This window comes from Pleurodeles waltl, chromosome 1_1, assembly GCF_031143425.1.
Source record: "Pleurodeles waltl isolate 20211129_DDA chromosome 1_1, aPleWal1.hap1.20221129, whole genome shotgun sequence".
Taxonomy (NCBI): domain Eukaryota; kingdom Metazoa; phylum Chordata; class Amphibia; order Caudata; family Salamandridae; genus Pleurodeles; species Pleurodeles waltl.
Genome location: NC_090436.1, coordinates 667,874,099 through 667,889,482, shown reverse-complemented (window position 1 = coordinate 667,889,482; position 15,384 = coordinate 667,874,099). Strand labels below are relative to the sequence as shown.

General features: G+C 38.6%; 1 protein-coding gene across 1 annotated transcript in view; it reads right to left on the bottom strand.

The window, feature by feature from the left end:
• Nucleotides 1–1,240: 1,240 nt before the first annotated feature.
• The window catches only part of LOX (lysyl oxidase), a 134,185-nt gene continuing 120,041 nt past the window's right edge, over nucleotides 1,241–15,384 (bottom strand). Inside the window, exon 7 of the mRNA XM_069227010.1 lies at nucleotides 1,241–6,342. Within this exon, the coding sequence (XP_069083111.1) occupies nucleotides 6,336–6,342 (7 nt within the window). The 3' untranslated portion in view covers nucleotides 1,241–6,335. The remainder of the gene's footprint in view (nucleotides 6,343–15,384) is intronic.

Genomic DNA, 15,384 nt, shown 5'->3' with positions numbered 1-15,384 from the left:
ACTAAGAATTTTAATTGAAGCATAGACAGCCACCAAGCCTTGAAGACGCTGAAAAGAATTAGCAGAGGCGTCTACACTGGCAAATCAAATTTCACTTCATACACGTTTCACAGTACTTTCCAGAAGCCACAGGAGAGTAAGTTCCATTCTCTTGCCAGGGGCTGCCAAATGCCACAAAGGGGTGCTTTTTGGACTTAAGTTTACTGCGAACCGTTCTTAACCTCCTGCTCTGACTGGAAGTATTTTCATGAGTAGCCGACAGTTCAAGGACAAGCTCGCGCATCCACTACTGTTGCCTTAGTTACTACTAATGAGGAGCTACTGACAGCAGTTTTTGTTTCTCGAGTATGACTTTCAAGAAATACAGTTCCCGTTCATGAAGAGCTTTCAAGTATAAGGTATTGAGTCTGCTCTTAATTCCTGAAATATATGTTCAGTATTTAATCACTTGTTAAACCTTTATTTATTTGTAGCCCGATATTTCATAAACTTGCTTGTCCTGTCAGGAAGTCCATCTTGAGAAGGAGGAGGAGTTAATTTTCCATAAGTCTTTTTCTTCCCTGTGTTCTTGTCACTCAACCACTGTAACGTGCACATACACTCACAGACGGTAACGTATCTCATTTTCATCACTACAGCGCAGGCATTTTCTCGCTCTCCCTGGAAGTATGCTGCACCTGATGTCATGGGATAGTTCCATACATGATAAGGCAGCAACAAGAGAGTAGGTCTAAGGTCAGCCCCTTCATATCCTCCGCCCAATAATGGCCTGGAGAAATGAAGAGATTTTACACTGTTGTGTTTTTTAATTATTTTTTACTATGTCCTTTTTCTTTGTAACAGTCTGCAATTGTTTTCTAAAATGATTGTATGTAACGTGTGACAGGTAACGTGTATGTGACGTGTAACGTGTGATACCTTTAAAACGTTAAACAAGTTCAGCTGCCCTACAACTAATCTAATTTATCAGGCTGTAACCCTAGAGCAATGGAAAATTCATTCGTTCAATGTTGCCTATTAGTTGTGGTTTATTGGATGTGAATATACTTTTCTAATACTAAAAAAAAAATCCCTATTTTTACTCTAATGAAAACATTCTGAATCTTTGTCGAATAATGGATGAATTGTGTTTTTGGATCAGGCCAACCACACAGGGAAAGAGATACCGGTGGGTAAAATTCAATCTAAAGTGATTGTAAGGCTAGTGATCCTTTCACAACATGCCAATAAAATAGCACAGTAACAGTCTTGAACCTTTTTTATTCAAGTGCTTTTCACATGAAGTTACAATCATAACATAAGCACAAAAATGCTACAAGAAATTGAAAACGTTTTTCAATGGCATAAATAAATCTCTCGGATTAAGATGCATGGTTTGTAAAAAATAAATCTTTTCGATTTTTTAAAGGCATTGCTAGTTATCAAACATCCACCTGGCATTTCATCTGGTTGAACCAATATGGCTTGCCAAATGCTTGTGTTACTGGGCTGTATTTCAAGTTATATTTTCTGAGCAGCTTTGGAAGCTACAATTTCATGCGTATCCAAGCTCCAGACTGCTAGAAATGAAGCATTATGTAAACCACTGCCCAATCACAGAATTGTATATGTTCTTATCTTGGAATGTTCGAAACTAAAAAAAAACTCATACAGGAAAAATACTTTGATTTTGATTCCTGACCAAAATATTTGGAAATTAAACTTAAAACCCTCTGTAGAAATGTTCTATTTTCTTGAGGTGTACTAAACTTAAAATGCCGTCTGACATTGCCATGTAAAACACATAAAACATTGTGCAATAAGTATACTTTTTAAAGTACATTGTTAGAAGAAAAATGATTATCTCCCAATGGGCCGTAATTTCTTATCGTCTGCGAGAAACATCATTCTTTTCTGAACATGTTAACCCTAGAAATAGGCCCAGACAGATTAGACATTTCTCCAAAGAAAAACTGAACTCTAAGAGAATTTCGAATGTGATGAATGCTTAAAAAACCCTCTTTCTGAAAAGAAATGTTAGAATCTCAGAGCAAGTTCTAGGAAGGAGTCGGGAAATGTCAAGTGTGAGGGAAAAAAAAAGTACACTTACTCTAAGGTAGGTTCCCTGGTAGCTATGTTGGCACCATCATGGCTGTCCCTTTCACTTAATAGCAGTTTCCTCCTGCATAGTAACCAATAATTCTTAACTTACTGTTATCCCTAACAGTCCTTTGTAATTTTTCAACAAGCGACATTGGTTAGCCATTGAGGACATGCATTTCAGCACAATTTGTGAAAATAAGAAAAAACAATTATGAACCCTTTGTGTGAACTTACTCAGCACAGGTACTCTCCGAGTTGATATTGTTTTAGTCTACGGCACATCCTAAATAGATGCCTATCCTTAGTGTGTAACATTTGTTGTCCTCCAAGCATTATTTTGCAAAATGTTTTTCTCCAGGCGCATGGGTAGGTCTCTTTGTCAAACTCGCTTCAACAGTGCTGGTGTTACACATACAAACTACACATGCTCTATCTCTCTCTCGACAAATTTAAAGTGATTTTACTGCAAGTCTTTAATGGGAGCATTAATAGCCAGTTCCATCTGTTCTGGGACCTCTGGGACCATGCTTTTGCCAATGTAGACTTGTGTGAAGTGCACAGAAAGACAGAAGAGAGCCATCTGAGTCCCTGGGAAGCACCACTGATTGAAGGTGATGAGTTCTCACTGTCCCTTATATGTACAAAGTGGAAGTTTCCAGTAAAGAAGAATCATAGCACCAATGATACATAGATAATGCCTATTTCAAAAACAAGTCAAATTTGGGATTAAATTCCTATTTCTTAGGGAGCACCGCTACTGCCTAAGCCACAGAAGAACATGACATGCTTTGAATGCCCTTAGGGTGCAAAACATCGCAGTGCAAAAATCATGGATCACCAGACCTTTCCCAAACGGTAGTATACCAAATCTGAGCATTCCTTCGTTGTAATGGGCATAGTTCTTTCTGGCTCCATTACTACCATTTTACAACACAGTTCTTAAAAATGTGAAGACGAACAAGTGGAAAAAATCCAATCTATAAAAGTTAATTTTCAAGTTATTTATTTTTTAATTCAAATGTCATTTGTTGTGGAGTAGGTAGTTATACGCCTACCAGGTAAAAATACACAATAACAGTGAATAAAATGGATCAACCATTGTGCTATTTATGTGCACGAATGGAGAGTTCCGCCTTTCAGGTGGCACTGACTTTCTTCATATTTTGCTGCGTGAAATTTGACATTCACATGTTGGCTCAAATCTGAAGTTACAGAATTTGAGGAAAATATAACCAAGGATGGTTATTTGATGGGTGCTGACCAAGAATCCACAAATTGAGGTTGTAATAATTAGCCTGCTCTGCAAGTGATACTTATGAGAAACGTCTTTAGGTATTGGTTTGTCTTAAAGTAGAAAGTAACCAAGAGCTAGCTTTTGTATTTATCTAATGTTTGCACCAATATATGTCCTTGAAGAAATCTGCATATCTTGAAAAGCAAAGAAAATGGACCTAACGGTTGACAAAGAAAAGCAGACAGAGTTTCTGCATTGCATGTTTTCCATAGTTGCATAGACCATTCAGTCCTTTCCAGTCTAAGAGAACATACAATGGTGGATTGTCTTTCAGCTTTCAAGTCTAAACATTACTTTAAAAAGTTACAAAATATATGCTCCAGCTGTGTCCTTTGCCACTCCATCATACACCATAGGTGTGTGTATTTGTAAAGCCTAATTACCCAGGAGGTATCCTGGCACTGAGCAGGTGTGCGTGCCTAGCCCTGTCTATGCTAGGTTAGTTAATTAAAAAGCCAGGCTTTCAGCTTCCTGTGCAATTCAAAAAAGGAGGAGGACGTAAAGTGAGACGTCACTGCAGTCATTAAAAGAGATCGCTTTTTGTCCTTGTCTGGTTCTGTGTATGTGTGGGATGTGTGCGAATAGGAGGGCTGCGGAGCGGAGCTGTCTAGGTGGTTGGTGGAAAGAGATGCGACTCTTCAGGTGTTTGGGGCCTAAGTTATGTGGTGCCTTGAATATGTATGGGAGGAGTTTGAAATGAGCACGTTTGTGCATCAGGTGCCAGTTGAGCCCTCTGAGGTGTTGTGTGATGTGAGTTCTCTGTGGTATTTTGAGTATGAGTTTGCTGAGGTCTGGCCTGTCCTTATAAAATGTAATCTTTCTCTCAAACAGTGTCTGACAATTTCGATTTTCTCACATGCTACCCAACGCGCCTTTACTTGCATGCTTGGTTAATTTACATTTGAATTGTTAAACCTGGTGCAAATAGCATATGCACCTGTTTTTGCAGTTGCTCCCAAAGCACCATTCCCAGTAACGGGAGAACTCGACCACAAGTTTCAAAATGAATTGAGCACGAGTTGCAGCTAGTTTAGCTTCTGCACAGCCAGTTACTATCAACTCACAGCTTGGGGCAAATGTGCACGCAAAACGGTGTGTATAGGTTCATAGGTTAAGAAGAGAGAAAAAACGGGTGCAATAATACGTTGTTTCCTGTTACTACGAGTCATAAACTGATGGAAAGCAACAGATTTCAGAGGCTAAGGTAATGTGCACCGTGTTATTATCTCATGGCTTGAAATGGCCTCGATAAAGTGTTATTCTAATAATGACACGTGCATCAATTGAGAAATAAATGTGCCTATGCAGTGTACCAAGTGTTGGTCCGCATGCAGATGGTAAAGTATGCCACAACTGACTTGCCAGAAGGACAATACATTTCCAGATCAATTAATTTTGGAAGTTGTAGTCGATTTGTTCAATTGAACTGCCATACCGCAAAACAATTACCTACAAAAAGGAAAATGCATGAGGAGGGAGCAGTGTGTCAGTGACAAGCGACAGAGAAGTGTACACATTCCCATTACCAGTTGAACAAATCTTTTTAAAAATAATGAACTAATATGGTGCCTGTATTGCGAATACAGCAACGATATTATAGAACTGTATGAAAACTCTCCAGTGCACCACAGGTATTATTTCCTAAAAATGTTCCCTATGTAACAGCTTAGAAAAACAGAAGTGGAGGGGCCTTTGTATGGGGTGTAAACTACTGTATTTTTATGTTTTTTGTCCTGAGTTACGCCATCAGGGCAGCACTTTCTCTACTTTAATATTACTGCTTTTCAACTCTTCCTAAAAATACTTGTGGAATTTATAACTTTCCCCAAAGTATTCCAAGACTGGAGACAGTATAGTAAGTAGACCTCCTGGAATATTTGGGGGAAAGTTGCTCTTTCCCCAAATAGTTTAGGGCTGGGGTTGGAATAGTACATTTGACATTGAATTTTCCTCCACATCCAATGCTGCCCTGAGGGCTCGTGGCAGTTCAAGTTAAAAATTAGCGATGTGCTACTTTGTAATGCACTTTGATTCTAGAAGAAATGGATGTACTCAGTCTCTGCTGTCAATGAACACAGCGCTTCAGCGGCGTAAGGAAACTTAAGGGGGGCCCTACAAAGTACCTATAGGGGGCCCTCTCTCCCCTGGACCCAATCATGGGCCTGCAGCCTGTGCACCGTGAACTGGAACTAGGGCCCTCCCCTCACCCGTGCAGCGCGGGGGCTCCTGGGCCCTTGTTGCATGACTGCAGTGCTTCCTCGCACGTAATTGGTTTGATTACTAATTTATAATAATGAGCCCACTTTGCAATCTGATATCTATGGCAATCATCAGACGATTTGAAAACAAGATGGCAGTCAGTAAGACATGGAAGTACAGGACCCTGTTCTAAACATTAAACGGCTACATATTGTAGCTTCGATTGCGTCCAACTGTGTAAACGTTTCATTCCGCATTCACCTGATTCCCGCCAAAAATGTATGTTTGTAATCTACCGCAAACATCCATACGTTACAGAGTTCACTGCCAAATATGGCCCTTGCTTTACACCAGCATCCCTCGTTCGAAGTAGAAGGCAAGTGGACACCAACAGATACTAATTCATACTTATTAACCGCAGTGATTCAAATATGATTTGACACGATGCTGGCCTTGTGTATGTCAAACTTACTACTGACTGCTGAGAGTTTTAAACCGATGTTGTACTTCAGTAAAACAATAACAACAGCAACATGTAAACACAATAAATTGGGTCGTAATCCACACTTGGGTATTTGCTCTTCTAAGCCATTCATTGGCACTTGTTGCTGTGAAGCATTTCCCGGTTCCTGTTGGCCATTTCAAGATAGTCTTTCTCAGTGTAGATTTAAATTGGGCAGACGAGTTTGAATCCTTCAGTAATTTACATACACGGCTCCTTTCGTAACAACTTCACTTGGTGGATGCATTTTCTTTTAGTCTAGTAGCTAGAAAGAAGAATATATCTAGGTTACTTTCTAAAACTGTACTTTAAAAAATCAAGAGCAGACAGAAGGCAACAATTTAAAACATACAAAACTTTACTTCTAATATTTCTAAGTTAAACTTGTTTGGAATGGCCTAGAAGTTACATTACAGTTGTTCATGCCTCCTTCAATGAGTGGTTGCTATTCCATAGCAAATGGTTTCGTCCAGGCCTAAGACATCATGGGGTCTATTTATTAAATTATCATGTAATGCAGCAGTCAAAAATGCTGCACTGCGTTGCCTGAGATGGAGAGAGGAGGACCAGCGCCATATCTACAGAGATATGGCGCTCTCTTCTCTCCTTAGCGTCGGAGCACAGTCAGGCTGCTGAGCGCCACGTGCATACCTTTGCACCACTGTGTAAAGATGTAGCATAGGTTTTGTATTAGAGGGACACTCGTTCAGGACAAAATACCATGCTTACATTCACATTATAGCATTTCCTACTTTGTTTGTGTGCTGTACAAGCATTTCGCATTGATAGCGCCTATTTTAAAAAGGCGTAATCTTTTATGCAAAACCCTGCCTGCTTTTTTTTAAGCAGATAGGGTTTTGCATCAAAACCCATGGGGTAGTTGCATTCACCACCCAAAGAATGTACCCTGGGTACTAAGCGCTCTGAAACCAGGAGGTGGAGCCAAATTTACTAGTGTTAAGTTACTACTAGTTACTTACACATAGAGGCAGAGATCTCTGCCACTGGGCTAGAGATCTCCTACAGTAAAGTATAGGAAAAAGTAAAAAAGTTTATTAAATTAAAAAAAATGCACAAATAAGTTTATGTTAAATATTACGGTAACTCCATTCATATAATTATTTTAAATGGAGAAGAAAATAAAAAATGCTACAGCACTATTAACTTATTTTGAAATAAATATCTAATTAATTTAGCTATACTAAATTAAATGAAACTATTTTTAAAGATGTATTTTAATAAGTCAATTTAGAGTAAAATGTTTACGTTTTCTTTTTATGAACTAAAAAGTAGTTATACATGGAGTATATACAGAGTTATGTATAAACGTTATGCATATAATTAATTTAAATTAATTATTTAGAAAATAGTTTTTATAGTTTTAAATGCAAAAGGATATTATTATGATTTAAATATTTTTTTAGTTACATGTACTTTTGTAAACATTAAATTAAATGTATATTTTTTTTTAAATGGAGAAACACATTCATTTATTTTAACATTATTGCTTATGGGTTCTATTTTAAGTCCCTTACTAAATGATTTGCTATTAGAGTGGGTTGCAGTACCTGTGGTTGGCCATTTGTGGTATTAGACTAGCTCTAGATCTGAACTAGAGTACACTTGCGACTATTTTGGGTCTGTTTTTGGCTGTAGTAACTACAGAAGTGCAGTTTGTTAATAGGAATGGGTTTATTCTTTTATGGGTGGATGCATGCCCCTCTCTTAATACCTCCCTAACAATCCCTTAACTCCTCCTTATTCCTCTTTAACTATCTCCTATTTAGTCAATGTTCCTATTTTTCCAGCTAACCTCTTGTCCTGCCGACACTTACTACAGAAATGCACACCAATCTGGAGATTTATGCACATAAAATAAGGAGAGGTGGAGACAGAATCCTCTGCAAGAATGTTTGTGAACAGCATTTTAAAGTATGTGAGTAGTACTATTGTAGTGCTACTAAGCATACTGCAAAGTGCAGTTTGCATAGACCCTAGGTTCTGTACAGTGGGGTGGTGTAATATTTGGACATTTAACACAATATATAAGTGGCAAGATATATACAAGGTTACAGAGACGTTCTAGTTAGGTTCACCTTTTACCCACACAAGACCATCGAATTTCAGCAGTTATAGTTATACATAAAGTTATACTTATGTTAAGAAACTTAAACTCATGGCCTCAAGTTACTTAATGGCATGAGTTATAGTTTTTTCAGATAAGTATAACTAATTGTAAGTATTTTTGTGTGGGTAAAACGTGAACCTAACCATAACATCCCTGTAACCTTTGTTTTTTATTTTTTTAGTGCATTTCTGCGGCTATATTTTTGTACCCTATATGTTTGCTGGTGTTAGAGCTATGTGTATTTTAACCCTACTAACTATTGGAAAGTTGCCTATGTGCCTCCTTTAAACATGATCAAATTGGCATATTCTTAGTTAGTATATTTAACATATCTATAAAACTCTGGTGTATGGTACAAAATGTACCTAGCTTCAGTTAGTTAAATACTAATTGTGGACTGCAGCACCAATCGTGCAACCCACTACAGTGATAGCCTAAAATAAAGCTTAAGGCCCACCACTGTAGCCTTACTTTGCTCTTCATACAGTGCAATTTGAATTGTCAAAATAAACCCTTTTGACAGATCAAAACCGCTCTTTTAAATATTAATCTCACTCCTGTGTTGGCTTTGTAGTGCACAAGGCATGGTGCATTGTATTTAAAAGCAGATTGTGTAGGATTTTAATGTTAACATGTCCTTACAGTGACTAGCACCCACAAATTCGTTTTCACTCCAATAGGCCTAGCTGCCCTAAATAGAAAACTAGATTACAGATTAAAATCCTAATACTGTATCTCAGGAAGAGTTGAACTATTGTTCTACCAGACTTGTCGCTCTAGGTTATTGATGGTACAACGACTGCCTCAAATTTGATTTTGTTGTTAGATGTAGGACAGTGGTCTTCCACCTTTTTAATGCTGAGCCCCCATTAGTGGGGGAAAAAAATCATGGGGCCCTCCTCCAAATTTGTCACAAGTATTCTTGTTAATTGGCAATGTTTAAATCTGTCTGAACGTACTGAAAAATAAGTTCTGGTGCTGTTTTAAAAATGCAATCAAATACATGATACCAAACATACTATTCTGGTCAGACGGGCCTCACTAATGTAAAAGTATCCACAGTGTAATTAGTAGAAGTAGGGGTGGGGACTTTGAGGGGTATTTGGAGCCCCTTCCTTATTGACACATACTCCCAGCTTGGGAATGTAAGACAAACCATTTTAGTGATGCCCATTACGAAGCGATTTACAGCTGCTCACATTTTTGAAGCTTAAAACCAAGCCCTGTTATCAGCATAATGCTTCTTTTGGCCAGACCCTGGTGCCCGCCCGGGATCACTTGAGGCCTCCCTAAGGGGACCCGCCCCCCAGTTTGAAGTCCCTTGATGTAGAACACTAGGATTACTGCAGTGCACTCCCTACACCCCCTACCCTCACAGCCCAAGTTTAGTGTGGCTGAAGAGTTCCACAATCCTGAAAATGCCCAAAGTGGATATGATTGGCCCTGGGAACTTTCACCCCGCTTGTTAGGCTGTGCCCAGGAGTCATTCCTACCCACTTGGCCGTGCCAGACATACATGCCGCACCTCCAGCTACCCATTTCAGAACACTCCTGTACCTGAGGATGATCAATATAGGAGCGAGCCAGTCATCTGTGATCTGAGACGAGCTCTAAGTGCTCTTTCTTTTAATCACAATAAAGAAGTGAACTAAGAGGGTCAGACAGCAGACTTCTTTTTCAAGCTACAGGGATACAACAAACTGCAAGGGGCCTTTCCTGTAACTGCAAAGCAGATCAGTGGCAACTGGTCCTAGACTGAACCCTGCTGTTGGCCACTGTCTGACACCCTGCAAGTCTGTAGGTGCCTCCCCTGAGGTCCAGGGGGCTTTAGAACAGTACTCCTGCATGGCATTGGGACTTATAGGACTAATGTCAGAAGGTAAAATCTTTGACTAAGACAAATCTGGTTGGCATATCCTACCCGCACTCCATCATTGTCAGCCTCGAATTACACCTAGGTCCTTGTCCACCTCGACCATTGATTATCATAGGCATTTGTGCTGCTTGCCATTATTCCTACTTAAAATTTTAAGAGAGCATATCTTCAGTTATCTTATTAGATTTTTCTCATCATGGTGACACTTTACTTATTCATTTTATCTCTATTTTTCGAATCTGTTTGCAATTAGTATTGTTTTGACTTTATTACTGTTTTAGTACTGCATAATTAATTTATACATTGCCCTAAGTTAAGTTTGTCTGCTCTGTGCCATAGCTACCAGGCAGTTGAGCTAAGGTTAATTTAGTAACTTTGAGGATTCACCATGATGAGGGTTAGTCACCCACCCCAAATGGGGTGGGATTATGTCATTAGAAAGAAACATAGAAATGCTTTTAAAAGAAAGCACTACAAAGAAAAGTTCTTATTGAGAAATATCTTTGCATAGAAAGCACTAGAAAGTTAAGTACTTACAGAAAAACAAAATAAGATTGCCAAAATGAAAAAGAAATCAAAATGAATTAATTGAGATTAATTTAAAAATATGAAACACTAAGTGCCAAATTTTAGAAAAGTGGCGCTACATCACTGCACCCCTCTATCTCCACCATGTGTGCGCCGTCATTAAAATATGGCACACCATGGCACAGCATAGGGGGGAATAGCGTCAGAATTTCTGATGCTATTGATGTACTGCTCAGGGTTAGCACCATAATTTTTGCATTAACCCTGAACAGTACATAGGGGCCCATTGAATACAATTGCATGCCTCCTTTTAACGCCTGCTCCAAGCAGGCGTTAAACATACCAAACTAAATGACGCATATAAATCTTTTGGATTTCTTTGCGCCATTTTTCAGCCACCCTGACGGGGAAACGCCCCCTTGTATACATTATGCCTGGCTCAGGCATAACTTGGCGCAAGGGGTTACAAAGTTGCGCAATGCATTTGTAAATTTGGCGTGGCGATTGTGGCCTTGTTGGGCCACATTAGTGTAAAAAAAAATTACGCTAGTGTGGCACAAGGAGGTGCTAAGGGCTCTTAGATATGCCCCTAAATTATAAAGGGTAAAAGTTGCTAAGGAATAACGAGAAAATTAGTAAAATTAATAAATCAGTCATTGTTTGGGATAAAAGCAGGAATATAGGCAAAAAGTGACTGCTACAATCTCTTTACGTGTAAAATAATTTAGTGTACCAGTTTTGTTTTTGAAGCATTTCTATTGTTAATTGAGCCTTGTTCATTTTCTGTAAAGGTAATTCTGTGTAAAAGTGTTCTTTATAATGTAAGCAAATCAGAAAGGCCGGACACCATTGGAGCAATGCAGGAGGAGAATGAAAGCTTGATTTAAGCTGGAGACCACAGAGGGCCAATGATGTTGTAGTAAGTGAAAAATCCACACATGAGATGATCTGCTATCCTTGCTCAATGTCAAGTTCTGTACATATCAAACTTGATTTATTCCTGTTTGTAATCGACTTCAAATTACTGTTGTCCTGATTCACAAAAATATGCCCGTAAATTAGATCTACTGTTGGAATAGATTAGTGTTTTTGGAATTCACAAAGGCTACCAAGTGCACTTCTGGTGAGCAGAGAATAATGTTAACGCTCAGTTTATTAATGAATATTCATGGAGTTTGAGTGTTGAATTTGCGTAGAAAATGTATTGACTTAGAGAAAAACAATGCAAGCATTTGAAGGAGCACCCATGCAAGTGGCCGCCAGTATTCACAAAGTGTACTTGTTAATGGCTTATTAATGTAAAATGTTGAGCTTATGTTTGACTAATGTAGTAATATGTCATGTTAAGGGTTATGCATTATGTATTAGCTTTATTAATTCGCAGGCCTTAACTTAGCGAGGTCTTGGGCCTAGTTGCACGGCCTCACGTCAAGCTGCATTTTCTGGCATTTTATAAAATGGTTGCTTAGAGAATTAAATTGTGATTTTGGACTGCACTGACCATGTGCTCGTAGCTGAAGTTAGTTCTCATGAGAAACTGCTTGTTAGAAGATGCTGTAATTGCTAGTGAAACAATGTTTAATGTAGTATGTGTAAGAGTGACCTTCCCAGGAGAAGACAATGGATGCACTGACTGGAGTGTAAGCCGCAACAATATTGATAGCTGATGAGCTGAATGACAAAAGCGGGAGAAGAGGAGCAATCATCGATATGTGAACCATGTAGTAGTAGAATTAGTAGATTTGCGGTTTTAGTTTCATTGGACTAAGTGTAAACATGTGATTCCTTGACCAATAAGGATGTGGGAAATAGCTTTAGAGAAACTAACTTAGCCGGGCTGCACCAAGAGGAGAACAGCCATTCCGTGACATTCTCCCTTTTTTTCTGACCGTTGTCATTATTCTTATCATTATTCTTTTCTAAATTGCATGTAGAGACTTTGCTTATTCTGAACTTTGATGCTGAATCCTGATGTCCTGCTGACCGAACTGATTTCCTATTGACAAAGACTGTCACAGATTGCTGAACCATATTGAGGACAGGTATAAAGACAAACGTTACTGATTGTTATGTCTATTTGCTTTTGTTTCTAGGTACCAACCGCTAACTTTGATAGAGCCATAGTTAGATATTTTCCAAATTTGTGTTGACTAACTTGTTTTGCATGAAGTCCAAACATGCTATTCTAATCTGATGTTCGTTAGGGCTCTGACGGATGAAGTTCGCTACCTGTTGCAACATCTGATGTTTTTTACTTGCTGAATCTAAATGTATGTTATATCGTTTGCACAGTTATTCTTGCTATTAATTTGTACTGTAACCTTAGAATGTGTAGTAGCTGAAGCTTTGATTAGACTGCAAATCTTTTGCCACTTTGGTCAGCCAGTATTGTTTCTGTATGTTTATCATTTGATATTGAGACTAAGTTACGTGACATTAGCATTGTTAATATAGGGAAATAAACATTCTAGCCTTTACATAAAGGTGTGGTTATTCATGACTGAAAGGTCATGGTGTGTGGAAATTACTGACTCCTATTGATTATTGATGTTATTGATTGTTATGGTTATTGATTTGTATTGGTACAGGGTTCATGGTGGGAAAAACTCGAAGTGCCGTCAAAAGGTCCATTGGCCTATACACGTCTCCCTTGTAAATTTACTTAATAAAGTCTGATGCGCTAACACTAACATTGTGTTACTGAAAGTATTCCTGAAATACTCTTGTGAATTCCATATTTTAATTCCGAAATACATATGCTTATATTTGCCCTTCTAAAAATCCTGTTGCACAGGAAAACACACACACTTTCTTTTTTTCTTTTTCTCCATCAGGAAACAGTTTTTCCCATCCAATCACTTTGAAAGCAATTGCAACAATTTCTGTGCATTAAAGATGTACGCTCACAGGGTCCAATTCATGACAGAACATCATAAAATGTCACTTGTAGGTTTACATTTTCATAATGGTGTACTTATATGACTTAGTACTCAGAATTATGCCTGGAAATCAGTACAGTTGCAGTGCTTCAGGCTATATACTGGGAACATTTTGTGAATCCCATATTTTCCGCTCTGGGATGGAGCCATTTTTCCAATGTGTAATCATACATTTCTTTACATTTATATATGTTGTAAGATTCCAGTAATTTTGTGCAGTGATACAATTGTTCTGTTTTATTTTTTCCACAAGAACTTTTTTGCCATTGTAAAAACATTTCTCTACACCCCATGGGTGTTCCTTTGCCCCCTGGTAAGGTATTTACCCCTGCCCTTGACAGGAGTAAATCTGTAATCATTTCCAGGTTCGGAAGGGATGAGAGAAGATTTTCAAGGGAAAACACACTTCGAAACACCCATTTCCCAACCACGGACTGTTGTATATTCATGAAAGCTATTATGCTTTCATGGGGTAATGTTCCTCATGGGATGATATATTTATAACTGCAAGGTCATCATCTTTGAATAACTTGTAGTCATAAATGAAGCCATTTACTTGCCTCTTTGCTTGACTTGTTTGTCCTCATTTTATTCTACATTTTAGGGAGATTAACTCGGACTAGTATGATGTAGGTGCAGAATGTGGGGCAGGAAACCATTTTTCTGTCCTCATGGTGTTCTTGCATCTAAATTCTGCTCACTCATGAATGGGAAGCTGAAGAGATGACCACGAAACCAGTGGAACCCATAGCATGTCCTTCATGTGAACTTTGCAAGTCCTCAACTTGTGTTGTGTTTTATAGTGAACATTGGGCACCTATGCCCTGAAACACTGTATTCGGCCAGATAAGAAACAAGCATTTGCAATGCAATGGGTCTCGTATTGGTTCGAGCTAGAGCTATTGCATAAATTCATAACTGGACTTTAAATTGATCACCCTAGCTCATAATTTTCCCACCACATCATTCCAGTGGTCCTGCATATAACTAAAGCACTTCCATTTACCTTCTTCCTCTATCTGCAGCCAAAAATTAAAATGTTGCCATTTGATATTCTAATTTAAATCTGCAATGCTAATTCCAACAGAATACTACTTTCACCACCTCACCATCAGAGTTGCTGGCTGGCTAACACAATTCCCCAAACAAGACAGCAATGGAGGAGTAACGAGAGAATTAATCTAGAATGGTCACCCAAACATATTAAGAGTGTTCAAACTGTTATAGTTGAATAAGGATGTTAAGCTGGCCTGAATTATGGTCATAATTGCAAAAAGAAGAGACTAATAAAACATATACAATTATCATTTAAAGCCAATAAAAACCTTTATCAGAAATACATGTTTGGCATTAGACTGTAATGCTCAGAACAGCCCCTAGAGGACACCAAAATGAAAACAGCATTTGTAAGAAACATGGTCATGTTACCATTTAGTTAGCCCCTATAGGACATAACCACATGAAAAGAAAATGACTGAAGGCATTGCAGTGTAACCGTAAATGTAGCTCCTAGAGGGCAGAGTGCATTACACATTTTAATTACTAACAGGCCTACTGCAATGATATTACAAACAAGACCCTTAAAACACAAACTACTCCCAGCTGTACAACAAAAGTTCCAGCCATGAGAGAAGTTTAGAAGACACTAAATGGAGGGAGTGGTTATTATTTTGGGGTCCCCACTGACCTAGTATAGGGACCCAGAGATGATCTAGACAGAAAGAGCAGGTTGTGGTGAACGTTTTGAAGGTGGTCCCATTATCCTAGCACCACCTCAGGCTGAGTTATGAGCAAACATGTTTAGTAAAATAATGCCCTGTAAAGCATTATGGGATG